Raw genomic sequence first — 14,723 nt, 5'->3', positions numbered from 1 at the left:
CAGTATCCTATGTGGAAGGTCAACAAATTATTATTGTATTTTACCAATGGGGCTCTGCTGCAAAGGAACAGACAATTGGGGAGCCTGGCCCTTCCCAATTTTTTGTTTTATTATTGGGTAGCCAATATTCAGAAAGTATTGTTGTGGTTGAGCAATTCCAGGTCCCTGTGGGGTCAAATTGAAGCGTGCTCCTGCACTACCACTAGTCTTCTTGCAGTAGTTACTGCATTGTTGCCTTTTTCCCCTGTAAGACTTTCCTTGAATCCAGTAGTAATCTCCTCCCTGAGAATTTGCAAACAGTTAAGGCAGCGTTTCAAACTCCTTTCCCTATCTTTGCTAGCCATCGTATATAATAATCACCTTTTCCTACCAGCATGTTTGGATTCACCGTTTAAATTTTGGGAAGGGTCTGGAGCAGTTTGAAGACCTGTGGAGGGGAGGCTTGCTAGTTTTAAAGAGTTAGCTGAGAAATTCCATCTGTCCAGTTCCAGTCTTTTTAGGTATTTCCCAATTTGCTATTTTTCACCTTTTCTCTCCTTTCCTTTTGGTGTCACCCTCTTCCCTGATGAAGGGGATTCTGTTGCTGGCAGTCTATCTGGTATTTAGTCATATCCTTTCAATGGATTCTGTTCCATTGTGTGGTATGAGGTTGAAATGAGAGGATGAATTGGGTGCAATTATTTAAAAAAAAATATTTTTATTCTCCACCTTTTTCATATTTTCTCCCAAATTTACACCCGCCAACAATAAACAATAATCAATAACAAATGCAATGTCAATTCCCATATCAACAACAACCCCATCCTCCCACTAAACCCCCAAACAGCAGCCTGCATGTTAACATAAACAGATAACAAAGAGGAAATAGGAATCACCCGTAGTCACCATTAACACATACAGTCCCCCTCCCAGCAACCCTCCCAGCCCCCTCCCATGTTCGATGTAATCCAATTCTCAAAAGTGCATAATGAATAATGCCCATGAATTGTAGAACCCCTCCATCCTTTCCCTCAAATCAAACTTAACCTTCTCAAGTGTCAAGAATTCCAGCAGGTCCCCCCGCCACGCCAGGGCACAGGCTGGAGAGGCTGATCTCCATCCCAACAGGATTGCCTGAGGGCGATCAATGAGGCGAAGGCTACAACATCTGCCTCCGCACCCGTTTCCAACCCCAGCTGGTCCAACACCCCGAATATGGCCTCCCGAGGGCCAGGGTCCAGTTTCACGTGCACCACTTTAGAGATTATCCTAAAATCCTCCTTCCAGTGATCCTCCAGCTTTGGACAGGACCAAAACATATGAACAGAGTTTGCGGGGCCTCCCCCACAACGCTCACACACATCTTCTACACCCTCAAAAGCCAGCTCATCCTCGCCCTTGTGAGGTGTGCTCCATATACCACCTTCAGCTGTATCAGCGCCAACCTCGCGCATGAGGTGGAGGCATTCACCATCTGGAGCACCCCACACTAGAACCCCTCCTCCATACCCTCTCCCAACTCTTCCTCCCACTTTGCCTTGATCCCTTCCAACGGTGCCTTCTCCTCTTCCAAAATAGCCCCGTAAACCGCCGACACTACCCCCTTCTCCAGTCCCCCTGTCATCAGCACCTCCTCCAGCAATGTGGAGGCCGGCTCTACCGGGAAGGTCTGTATCTGCTTTCTGGCAAAGTCTCAAACCTGCATGTATCTAAATATTTCGAACTGCTCCAGCCCATACTTCGCTCCCAGCTCCTTCAATCCTGCAAACCGACCCCCAAGAAACAAATCTTTTAGTATTCTAATTCCTCTGAGCCAGCTCCGTACCTTCTCCACATTTGCCGCCCATTAATAATACATCAGGTTCAGGAGACTGCCTTCCTCTCTGTAGTAGCATGTTTCTAACTCTGGCCACCTTCCCTCCCCATATGAACGAGGTAATCATTCGTTCAACCTCTCTATAAATTGCCTTCAGCAGGAAAATCGGCAAGCATTGCAAAATAAACAGAAATCGCGGCAACACGTTCATTTTAACCAGCTGTACCTGACCGCCAGTGACAGAGGGAGACTATCCCATCTTGTCAGATTAGCTTTCATCCTCCCCATCAAACTAGAAATGTTGTGCTGATGAGCCCCGCCCCCCAATCCTGAGCAAGCTACACCCCCAGGTATCTAAAGTGAATCCCTGCCCTATGGAATGGCAGCCCCCCCACCACTGCCCCCACCCCTGGCTGAGACACCACAAAATATTCACTCTTGTCTAGATTTAATTTGTACCCCGAGAAAGACCCAAACACCCGAAGCAGCTCCAATATTCCCTCTATTGACACACTCGGTCCTGACACTTATAACAACAAGTCATCGGCATATAAGGACACCCTATGCTCTATCCTCCCCCCGCACTATCCCTTTCCATACCCCCAAACTTCTTATAAGCGATGGCCAATGGCGAGTGCAAACAGTAGGGGGGACATTGGACATCCCTGTCTCGTCCCATGGTGGAGAGAAAGGTATCCCGAGCTGCTGCCATTTGTGCGGACACTCACCCTTGGCTCCTTATATAGTAGCTTTACCCAGTCCACAAATCGTGGTCCAATCCCAAACCGCTCCAGAACTGCCATCAAGTACCCCCATTCCACCCTGTCAAACGCTTTCTCAGCGTCCAAAGCCACAACCACCTCGGTTTCCTTCCCCTCTGCCGGTGCCATAACCACGTTCAATACCCTCCTAATGTTCGAAAAGAGCTGCCTTATTCTCACAAACTCCGTCTGACCCTCACCCATCACCTGTGGGAACCACTCCTCCTGCCTACCTGCCAGTACCTTCGCCAACACCTTTGCGTCCACATTTAAAAATGAGATGCATCTATACGACCCACACTCTGTTGGATCATTATGTTTTTTAAGCAGCAGGGAAATCAATGCCTGCTCCAAAGTTTGTGGTAACATCCCATTCCTTATCGCCTCCTCAAACATCCCCATCATCAGCAGCACCAGCTTATCCTTGAATTTTTTAGAATATTCCACCGGAAACCCATCCGGCCCTGCCACCTTCCCTGCACCATCCCAATCGCATCTCTTATCTCCTGCTCCACTGTCACCTCTTCTACTGTCGCCCTGTCCCCCTCCCCTAACCGCTGGTACTCCAACCCATCTAGAAATCCTTGCTTCTCCCGGTCTCCCCTAGCTGGCTCTGACCTGTACAGCCTCTCATAGAATTCCTTAAAGACTTTGTTAATCTGATCTGGAGCTACCACCAACTTCCCTGCCCTGTCCCACCTCTGGACAATTTCCCTTGCCGCCGCCTCCCTCCAAAGCTGACCCGCCTTCTCCCCATGCTCGTAAACTGCACCCCTTGCTCGCCTCAATTGGCGTACCGCCTTCCTGGTAGTCGGTCAAAGTTTGCTTGTAATTCATTCCTCTTTTCCAACTTTGCTGGGTCCCCATCTTCTGCATAACTCTCATCTATTACTCTCTGATGCTCCAACCAGTCCTCTTTGTCCACCCCAGCCTTAAACAAGATCACCTCACCCCTCACCACCGCCTTTAGAGCCTCCCAGACAACCGCCTTCGACACCTCACCCATGCAGGTTGAAACCTACATGTTCCTCGATTACTTTTACAATCTTGTCACTGAACCCTCGGTCCCCCAACAGTCCCACATCTAATTTCCACCCCGGTCTCTGTACCACCCCCTTCTCCGGTACCATATCCACCCAATGTGGAGCAGGATCTGATATTGCAGTTGCCGAGTACTCCGACCGCTTAACCCCAGCCAGCAGCACCTTCCCCACCACGAGAAAGATGAGTTGGGTCCCATTCTTAATGTTGAGGTGTGAAGTGAGGTCCTTCACAGGGACAAGTCCACATCTTCATGAGTCTGATTCAGCTGAAGGTTTTGCATAGGACGATTCTTGACCAGGACTATGATAAATGGGTTATTTCCTGGAGTTGAGGATAAGTGTGAGCGTTGTTCTCCTGGGCCGGCTAAACGTACAACATATTCTGGTCCTGTCCCATTTGGATCCGTGCCTGCTGGTGGCCATATTTGGGGTGTGAGATTCACTGGTGATACAGTCTGGGGTGACGACGGATGTCTTCGCCTTTGCCTTGTTGATAGTCCGGAGGCGAATTATGCTCGGGTGGAGGTCTCCCACTCCGCCAAGTGCCTCTGCGTGGCTCGGTGACTGAATGTCATTTCTGGATTTGGAGTACGTCAAGTTCACCATCAGGGGGTCAGTGGAGAGGTTCTACCTAAGATGGCAACCATTTATTTCCTTTTTTAACGAGTTAGTCATCATCAGCTGTTAGGGGGTTTAGATTAGTTTTTGCATTTTAAATTAATTACAGGTTGCATATGTATTTGCCTTTTCTTTTATTTCCCTTCAATTGTATTTTTCTGTTGATTGTTTTGGGTTGTTCTGATTATTCTGAAAAATTTCTGAAACATATTTTTAAAAAAACATTAGACTTGGAGGGTCGAGAGGGAGAAATAGTCCTTTCCTTGCTTCAACAGGAAGGGCACGCTTCTCATCACTGCACTCTTCTTCTGTTCTTTCTGGAGCCAACAGTACTAAAATACAAGTGCAGGTACAGCAGGAAAGTATGTGCTGGTCTTCTTATTCCACATCCTTTAGTTAGGCGGTGGACAGCTGAGAGCCCATCTGTCTAGAATCAATTATAAACCAGATTGTACGAGGACAGCAGATTTCCTTCCTTAAAGGATTATAGTAAACCAGTTGAGATTTTAATGGCACCCAAACCAGGTGTCCAAATCTTTTTACAAAACTTAAACCAAATTTAAAACTACATGATGGAATCATAACTTGCAGGCACTGAATTATAAATCCCATCCTTCTGGTTACCAGTCTGATATCTTAGCCACTACGTTAGCGTAAATCTTTGTTTCATTTTCTTATTTCACCACTTTATTCTCTAATGCTTCTTCTATGCATTTTCTTTTATTCTACACACTTACCGATAGAGTCCTTCAGCGCATGTGTGAGTTTGCTCTGTCTGAATGGAATATGCCCTCTCTTGGGTTCAGCAAGAGCAATGATGGTCTGCTCAAGGAAGGAGAGCGATTTATTGATGTACATAGCCTCACGCTTCACTTGTCCTTCAGACTGAAAGAGCACAAAAGATATTAGGGTTGATTAAAAAGATGCAATGCATTGCATACTCTTTCGTTTGTAGATTTTCAGTGGTATATCAATCAGTCTTTGGAAAGTTAAGCATGTTACATTATTTGCACATTAGTGTCTGTTTTGACTCAGTGGTATCTTTCTTGTTTTTGAGTTAGATGGTCATGAGTTCAAAATCAAGAACCAACAAGAGGAAATGTAGCAGCATAGGTCGAAAGGGTTACGGCAGCTCGGTGGCGCAGTGATTAACACTGTTGCCTCACGGCACCGAGGACCCGCGTTCGATCTTGGCCCCAGGTCGCTGTCCGTGTGGAGTTTGTACATTCTCCCTGTGTCTTTGTGCTCTCACCCCCACAACCCAAAAAAGATGTAAAGGGTAGGTGATTTGGCCAAGCTAAATGCCCCTTAATTGGAAAAAAAAAAGAATTGGGTACTCTAAATTTTCAGAAAAAGGCAGAAAGGGGTTGACAGACAGAAAACAGAATTAGAGTTAATGGATGTTGCTCAGATTGGAGAAGGGCTGGAAGTGTCTATTCCAGAGATCAATGATGGGTCTGTTTTTCGTTCTTTGTACATATAAGTGATTTGGACTTGAATATATTACAATCTAATTTTTAGAAATGATCTGGACTGAGGTGTAGGGAGCAACGTTATAATGTTGGCAGAAATTACAAAATTTGACAGGGCAGTAGATACTGACGAAGACAGCTACATATGAGAGGGTGATCACAGAGGGAGTTCAATGCAGAGATGTTTGATGCATTTTGGGAGGTTGTTAAAAGTAGCAGGGCAAGTTGACAAGGAACGAGATCTTACTGTGCTGCTGATGGCGCACCCCTCGCGGATTTCCCAGTGGCGTGGGTGGATTCAATGGGAAATCCCATTGACAGTGGCGGGACCAGAAGATCCCACTGCCTCCCGTCAGCAAGAAACACGCTGCAGAGAAGGCAAATAATCTTTTTACTTAATTTTCTTAATAATCTTTATTGTCACAAGTTGGCTTACATTGCAATGAAGTTACTGTGAAAAGCCCCTGGTCGCCACATTCCAGCGCCTGTTCGGGTACACTCTGAGGGAGAATTCAGAATGTCCAAGTTACTTAACAGCATGTCTTTCGGGACTTGTGGGAGGAAACCGGAGCACCCAGAGGAAACCCACACAGACACGGGGAGAACATGCAGACGTCCGCACAGACAGTGACCCAGCCAGGAATCGAACCTGGGACCCCGGAGCTGTGAAGCCATAATGCAAACCACTGTGCTATCATGCTGCCCAAGAAGTTTAAAAAATGAGTTACTTGAGTTTAAAAACAGAGGAATAGAATATAAAAGCAAAGCAACAATGCTGGAATTTCATAATGGCAAGGCCTCAGTTGGATTATTGTAGATATTTCAAATAACCATACTTCAAGATCTATATAAAGTCCTCAATTAGAAAGGGTGCAGAAAAGTAGGACTATTCTCCATGGAATAGCCTCATCAAAGTTTTCAAACTGATGAGAGATTTTAATAGATTGAGAAAATGTATTCCCTCTGGTAGGAGGGTCAATAACTGGAGGCCATAGATTCAAATCGTTAGCAGAAAATATACAGAAATGAAAATTTTTTCACATAGTGAGTTGTCGAGATATGGAATGCCTGTAAAGGTAATGGAGTCTGATTCTATCAATAATTTAATAGAGTACGAATACTTGAAGAAGAATCATTATCAAATAGCTTGTGATCAATTGAAACAATAAACCCTACCTCCCCCACTATGATCAATGGCAACCAGTTCCCGAAGGTGCATGATAAACAGTCCCCATGAATTGTAGAACCACTCCTTCATCCCCCTCAGTTCAAATATCACCTTCTCAAGTGTCAGAAATTACCCCGGCCAAGCCGAAGCACAGGCTGGAGAAGCTATCCGCCACCCTGACAGGACCCGCCTCTGGGCAATCAGCAAGGCAAAGGCTAAAACACCTGCCCCGCACCCACCTGCAGCTCAGGTTGGTCCGACACCCCAAAAATGGCCTCTAAGGGATCCGGTTCCAAGTCCACATGTAGTACCCTCGAGATGATGCTAAAGACCTCCCTCCAATAACTCTTCAGCTTCGGACAGGACCAAAATATATGTACATGGTTTGCGGCACCCCACCCACACCCCTCACAAAATTCCCCCACTCCCTCGAAGAGCTGGCTCATCCTCACCCTCGTGAGGTGTGCCCGATATAAGACCTTCAGCTGTATCAGCCCCAACCTTGCGCATGAGGTTGAGGCATTCACTCTTCGTAGCACCTCACACCACAACCTTCTTCCATTACCTCCCCCAACTCTTCTTCCCACATGGCCTTAATCCCTTCCATGGACATCTTCTCCTCCTCCAGAATCTTGGGGCAGCATGGTAGCACAGTGGTTAGCACTGTTGCTTCACAGCGCCAGGGTCCCAGGTTTGATTCCTGCTTGGGTCCACGGTTAAGTCCGGGTATATGCATATACCAGCTGCACCTCCAGCTTCTGCTTTGCCCAGCTCAAGAGTTTCTTTCTGGCGGCCTTCTTCTGAGTTTTAGACATCCCCCTTCCTCCTTATGTCTTCCTGCATCTGCTTGTTTAAAAAATGCCCTTGGGACCGAGCATTAAAAAATTGAGCCTTGGGCAACACGGTGGCACAGTGGTTAGCATTGCTGCCTACGGCGCTGAGGACCCGGGTTCGAATCCCAGCCCTGGGTCACTGTCCGTGAGGAGTTTGCACATTCTCCCCGTGTCTGCGTGTGTTTCACCCCCACAACCCAAAGATGTGCAGGAAAGGTGGATCGGCCACGCTAAATTGCCCCTTAATTGGAAAAAATAATTGGGTACTCTAAATTTATAAAACAAAATAACATTTTAAAAAATTGAGCCTCGAGCAGAAGCTACCCAACGTGCGACTTCCTCCTACATGCCGCCCCCGGAAGTCTGCTCCTCATGTCACAGCTGAGAAACTACACCACCAAAAACAGTTGAACTAGCCATTTATCTTATCATTATTTGTGGGACTTCGCTGTGCAAATTGGTTACTGTGTTTCTTTATTTACATAGATTTTACAGTGCAGAAGGAGGCCATTCGGCCCATCGAGTCTGCACCGGCTCTTGGAAAGAGCACCCTACCCCTACCCAAGGTCAACACCTCCACCCTATCCCCATAACTCAGTAACCCCACCCAACACTGAGGGCAATTTTTGACACTAAGGGCAATTTATCATGGCCAATCCACCTAACCTGCACATCTTTGGACTGTGGGAGGAAACCGGCGCACCCGGACAAAATCCACACACACACGGGGAGGACGTGCAGACTCCGCACAGACAGTGACCCAAGCCGGAATCGAACCTGGGACCCTGGCGCTGTGAAGCGATTGTGCTATCCACAATGCTACCGTGCTATAGCACGTAGAAAAATAATACACTGGCTGAAAATTTAGCAAGTAATGTTATTCTAGAAACAACTGTGCAAATTGTGATGTGGGATCTTGACCAACTACTTCCATTACTTGACACGAGGTGGCACCCAAGTCAATGAGACACTCCCTCATAATATGCCAGACTTATCTCCACATAGTAACTGAATAGTCCCCACACAGGTTAATTACAAGTCCTTTCTGTAATGTTATGTATGGTGTACACAGTAAGAAGTCTTACAACACCAGGTTAAAGTCCAACAGGTTTGTTTCAAACACGAGCTTTCGGAGCACGGCTCCTTCTTCAGGTGAATGGAAAGGCTTGTTCCAGAAATGTTTATATAGACACAGTCAGAGATGCCCCGGAATGCGAGCACCTGCAGGCAATCATTGATTCATTTGATGGCACCATAGAGTAGTCATATATATATATATATCAATGATTGCCTGCAGGTGCTCGCATTCCGGGGCATCTCTGACTGTGTCTATATAAACATTTCTGGAACAAGCCTTTCCATTCACCTGAAGAAGGAGCCGTGCTCCGAAAGCTCGTGTTTGAAACAAACCTGTTGGACTTTAACCTGGTGTTGTAAGACTTCTTACTGTGCTCACCCCAGTCCAACGCCGGCATCTCCACATCATGTATGGTGTAGGGAGTGTAAAGGGTTATCAAGGTGATGTTCATGTATTCAACATTTGATGGCACCATAGAGTAGTCATATATATATATATATATATATATATATCCTGTGCCTCCCAGGTTCTCTGAGAGAATGAGAGAGACGGTGAGAGAAGGTTGAGATAGAGTATTAGTTGTATTAGAGAGTTATTATAGATTTCTGTCACATAGATTTAATACTGTTCTTTTCTTAGCTATTACTTAGTAAAGTGTGAGAATCATTTGAAGTAGTGTAAATAAACTAGCTCTGTTTGAAATACATAGCTTGATGTTCTTTGCCAGCACTACAACTTTAAGCCATCTTGAGGGACTTCACAAGGAGCATAACACTTCCCTTTAAAATTCCTAAAAAAAATTTAAGCGGCTGCAAACATAAATAAATCACCCTCACACTACAAAAAATCAGAGGGAAAGTTGGTCGCAAGTGCACAACAATGTGACTTGGGGAACTATCAAATGGAATGAAGAATTTTGATTATCACTCACTCCTGTCTTTCCCAAGCGCTCAGAACCTGCGAGATCCACCATGTTGAGCTTTGAGGCCAAGTACTGGACTTTTGAAGCCTCCTTCCATCGAGTCTGTGAACAAAGGAGAAGAACTAAAGGATATACGCATAATGGTATTTTTCTTAAGAACAGCAACTATTGATTGTCAGAAGCTTTTTTCCAGGGTGCAAAAGTTATTTCTAGGGGACATAGGTTTAAGATGCGAGGGGCAAAGTTTAGAGGAGATGTGCGGGGCCAATGTTTTTCCACCGAGGGTGATAAGTGCCTGGAATGCGTTGCTGGGGAAGGTGGTGCAAGCAGGTCCGATAGCGGCGTTTAAGAGGCATATTGACAAATACATGAATGGGATGGGAATAGAGGGATATGGACCCCAGAAGTGTAGAAGGTTTGAATTTAGAAAGGCTTCTTTTTTTTTTATTCGCTCATGAGATGTCGGGCCAGCATTTGTTGCCCATCCTTGAGTACATTTAAGAGTCAACCACATTGCTGTCGGTCTGCAGTCATGTAGGCCAGACCAGGTAAAGATGGCAGATTTCCTTCCAAGAAGGACATTAGTGACCCAGATGGGTTTTTACAGCAATCATAGAATTGTAGAATTTGCAGTACAGAAGGAGGCTATTCGGCCCATCAAGTCTGCACTGGCCCTTTGAAAGAGCACCAGACTTAAGCCCACACTCCACCCTATCCCGATAACCCAGTAAGCCCACCTTACCCTTTTTGGACACTAAGGACAATTCAGCATGGCCAATCCACCTAACCTGCACATCTTTGGACTGTGGGAGGAAACCTGAGCACCTGGCGGAAACCAGACAAGGGGAGAATGTGCAGACTCCACACAGGCAGTAATCCAAGCGGGAATCGAACCCAGGACCCTGGAGTTGTGAAGCAACAGTGCTAACCACTGTGCTACCATGCCGCCCACAATCGACAATGATTTCACTTGTGTCCTTCCCTGACAGCCTATGTTCCCAACTTATGCACTTCAATTCTTGTCTGACAGCATTGTACTTACCCTTCCCCCAATTTAATTCCAGATTTTTATTGAATTCAAATTTCACCATCTGCCCCAGTGGGATTCAAACCCATGTCCCCACAGCATTACTCTGGGGGGGGGGGGGGGGGGGTACAGTGGGAGGAGGTTCGGGATTCTTTTGTGGGCCTTGGAGATCGGGAAGCCATTTAAAAATGGCTTCCCGATCCCTCGCTACAATGGGGTTTCCCGGCAAGCGAAGCACCCCGTTTTACAAAACGGGGATATGTGCGCCCTCGGCCGCGCACTCCTCATTCAGGCCCTTATTCAAAACAAGTCGTGTTGAATAGCTATGTGTTCCTCGGCACTGCGATTGCCTAGAAACATGCAGCTAAATGTGCTCACTCGGAGACTTTGTTTTCTTTTGGGACAATCGTGCCCATAGGATATAATTTTCAGTGAACTAAAATTAATGTTTCTGTGCATGAAAGGGACCTATAGCTAGATTCATGCTGGATAATGGTATTTGTATGTGTGTGGACCTACCCACAGGAATCCACTTGAGAGCTGTAAAGTGCTCGCATTGCCAGAATTGCCAATTCCTTATTAGCAATAGCCTTCAGCTGTGTTTCCTGCGGCCAGCACAGTCAGTGGGAGTTAAAGACCTTTACCATATTACCACGGAAGGGACTCTATTACGCGGTGTTTAGTGGGACAACCAGGGAGCAGCTGGAGTTGCCCATTATGGGGAAACATGATCCAGGGAGATGGCATTGTGGACCTGCGGGCGCTGGACCATCCAGCACCCGTAGATCTGCCATATCACCCCCCAGCAGCAGCCCCAGTGCCCGATTTCCAAGTTGGCTACTTACCTCCTCGGATCCCCACAGCAGCCATTCTGCTAGTTTCACATTTTTAAATAGGTGTACTAAACGGAGCCACGTGACCGCTCACTTGGACGGCGGTTAGATCACAGGTGGCCGTTCAATAGGGGATCCTTCCCATTAATGGTATGGAGATTGGATTTAACTTGTGTTTATTGTTTTCTCGCCACACCGTGGTGGGATCCGGATTGTTAGATCGGAAAACAATTGGCGCCCAGTGCTGTTCCGATTTCGGACTCTCTCGCTATCGCACCCGCAGACTCGTTTTCATACCCGGCACAACGAGGCCGATAGATCGTTCCCATTGTTCTAGGAAATTGTCCTGAATACACTCTATAAATTGTTCCTTATGGCTACATCCGCCAATTTGATGAAACCAGGTACACATTGTTAAATCCTGCCAATCAAATATTTTTTCCCTGCCACAGTGTCAAACGCCCTTACCAAAAGTCACAAATAGCATCCTATGTGACTGTGACAAAGGTAAATTACCCTCCTCAATCTGTCTGCAGCCTTTGATGTGGCGGACCACACCATCTTCTGTCAATGTCTCTTCACTGTCATTCAGCTGGGTGGGACTGTTCTCAACTAGTTCCATTCTTATCTAATCAGAGCAAGAGATGATCCACTTGCAATGGCTCCTCGTCCTGCTCCCGTACCATTATCTCTGGTGTTCCACAAGAATATATCCTTAGCCTCCTATGATTTCTCATCTACATGTCCCTTGGTGACATCATTTGAAAGCACAACATTAGTTTCATGACACCTCACTTTACCTTACCATCACATCTCTCAACTTTCCCCACTGTTGCTAAATTAACAGACTGCTTAAAAAACATGAGCAGAAAGTTCCTCCAATTAATTATATAGGGAAGCCTGAGGCTTTTATGGTCACCACTCCAAATTCCAGTCCCTAACTACTAGCTCCGTGGATTGAATTTCACACAACTCAGCAGTGGGCAGGAGTTCGATTCTGCATGGATTGCCAACCCTGCTTTTGAAAGACATGGCATAATTTGCATTGCAGCCAATTAATGGTTGCCGAGTGGTGATTTGGTCAACAGCATCGAGAAATTATGGGCTGCACACACAATCGGCCATGAAATCCGGTGGCAGAGGGGGCAGGCAGTGAACCACCCATTTGGCAGAAAGCATTCTTTGGATGCTAAAGAATTTTTCATTGAAGAATTTGAATTCTTATAAAGTACTGTAGTTATATGTGTGTATGATGATTTTGCTGGTTTGAAAGCATTCAAGATCTTTGCCAGGCAAGAAGTAACATTGGAATGCAACTGACCCATTCCCTTGCTGAATAGCAAGTGTTCAGGGAGATATTGAAAATCAGCCCCTTTTACTCTCTCTACCTCTCCACAAATAGTTGAGAAAATGAAGCCTGGAGTTGTGGAGGGCAAAAGACTAAAGACAGGCAGCACGGTGGGGCAGTGGTTAGCGCAGCTGCCTCACTGCACCGAGGACCCTGGTTCGATCCCGGCCTCGGGTCACTGTCATTGTGGAGTTTGCACGTTCTCCCCGTGTCTGTGTGGGTCTCGCCCCCACAATCCAAAGATGTGCAGGGTAGGTAGATTGGTCACACTAAATTACCCCTTAATTGGAAAAAAAGAATTGGGTACTCTAAATTTAAAAAAAGGATGTAAAACAGCGCCAAGGTTTGACGAAAACATTCTTATGAATCTACCTTCAGGCTGTAAGTGATAGGTGGCAGATCCTCCGACCTGTTGACAGGAAAAGGAGAACACCCAGCTAGACAAAAGTTGCTGGAGGAAGGTTTCTATGGAGGTTAGCAAGAAGGAGAGATGGTGGTGTAATGGCAATGCCCACTGAAATAGTAACCCAGAGACTGGGACTAATCCTCTGGGACATGGATTCAAATTCCACCACGGTAGTTAGTGCAATTTAAATTACTTTAATAAAATCTGGAATTGAAAGCCTCAGTAATGTTGACCATGAAACTATCACCAATCCTTGTATAAACTTTCTAGAAAAGAGAATACCACATATTAATAACACTCAGAAAAAATTCTCCTCATGTCAGTCTTATAAGGAATACCTCTTATTTCTTTAAATTGTGCCCTCCGGTTCTAGTTTCACCTGCAAGTGGAAATCTACTCTATCAAGTCCCCTCGGCATCTGATATGTTTCAATAAAACCAACTCTCATTCTTCTAAACTCCAATGGATATGGGCCCAACCTGTTCAACCTTTCTTCAGAGGAATAAGTCAAGTGAACCTTTTTCGTATTGCTTCTAAAGCAATTATAGATTTTTTCAAATCAGGAGACATAATCTGTAGGTGGTATTTCTGATGTGGTCTCACCAATGGTTTTGAAGGGGACAGCCTCTCCTCCACCCCTCTGCCAGTGGCACAGGTTCCTCCGAGTGCCGCAGAGACAGATGGGCTCCTTTGTGAAGGAGTCTCTCAGCGCGCCGGGACCCTGGTCAATGCGTGGTTGCCTATGCTCAGGTTCCGTCCATCGACTTCTTACTAGAGTCATCAGCTATCTTTTTAATGGGTATCCTTTGACACTGAGCAGCCAAGTATCCAAGGCTTCCAGGCTGGCAAACATTCCTGGTACCGAGGAGTGTCTGAGGATGTATTAATCACTATTGCTTTTGAGATAACATGCACACCCCTGCAAAGCATCTTAACATTTATTGAGTGGTGTACTTTTCAGTTTATGATTGCCCCTTGCTGCCAAGCTGGTGCTTTTATGGTGACATGGGTCCAATTAATTACCCCTTTTACCCATGGAAAACCAGCCACGGCTGCAAAGCCTCTGGCCCTCTCTAATTGACTTATGTTTACAGATGTAAATGATGTACATTGAACTGAAAAGCATGCCTAAATATGGTATCAATGGCAATCTTAATGGAGTGATGTGTTGCAGGCTGGGTGAACCCACTGAGGTCTCCAACATGGGGTCCAGAATAATCTGCAATCGAAGGAGTTCAATGCCAGAGTGACTTTTAAACCCACAGGCCCACACAATTCAAGGCTATCTCATTGGAAAGCATGTTACAGAGGGATGTGACAGCCTCTCCAGCGGCTGGTTTAGCACAGTGGGCTAAACAGCTGACTTAAAATGCAGAACAAGACCAGTAGCGCAGGTTCAATTCCTCCCCTGTAACTTCA

The 14,723-nt window shown here is 46.0% G+C and overlaps 1 protein-coding gene across 3 annotated transcripts in view; it reads right to left on the bottom strand.

Annotated features, from left to right (window-relative positions):
* Positions 1 to 14,723, bottom strand: part of kif9 (kinesin family member 9) — a 200,068-nt gene that overhangs the window by 148,362 nt on the left and 36,983 nt on the right. For all 3 annotated transcript variants that reach the window (XM_038808918.1, XM_038808916.1, XM_038808917.1), the window contains exons 7-8: positions 9,700 to 9,792; positions 4,955 to 5,102 (exon numbers count right to left, since the gene is read on the bottom strand). In XM_038808918.1, coding sequence (XP_038664846.1) covers positions 4,955 to 5,102; positions 9,700 to 9,792 — 241 coding nt within the window. The remainder of the gene's footprint in view (positions 1 to 4,954; positions 5,103 to 9,699; positions 9,793 to 14,723) is intronic.

The sequence above is a fragment of the Scyliorhinus canicula genome, chromosome 10 (assembly GCF_902713615.1).
Source record: "Scyliorhinus canicula chromosome 10, sScyCan1.1, whole genome shotgun sequence".
Taxonomy (NCBI): Eukaryota; Metazoa; Chordata; class Chondrichthyes; order Carcharhiniformes; family Scyliorhinidae; genus Scyliorhinus; species Scyliorhinus canicula.
This window is presented reverse-complemented; position numbering and strand designations above follow the sequence as displayed.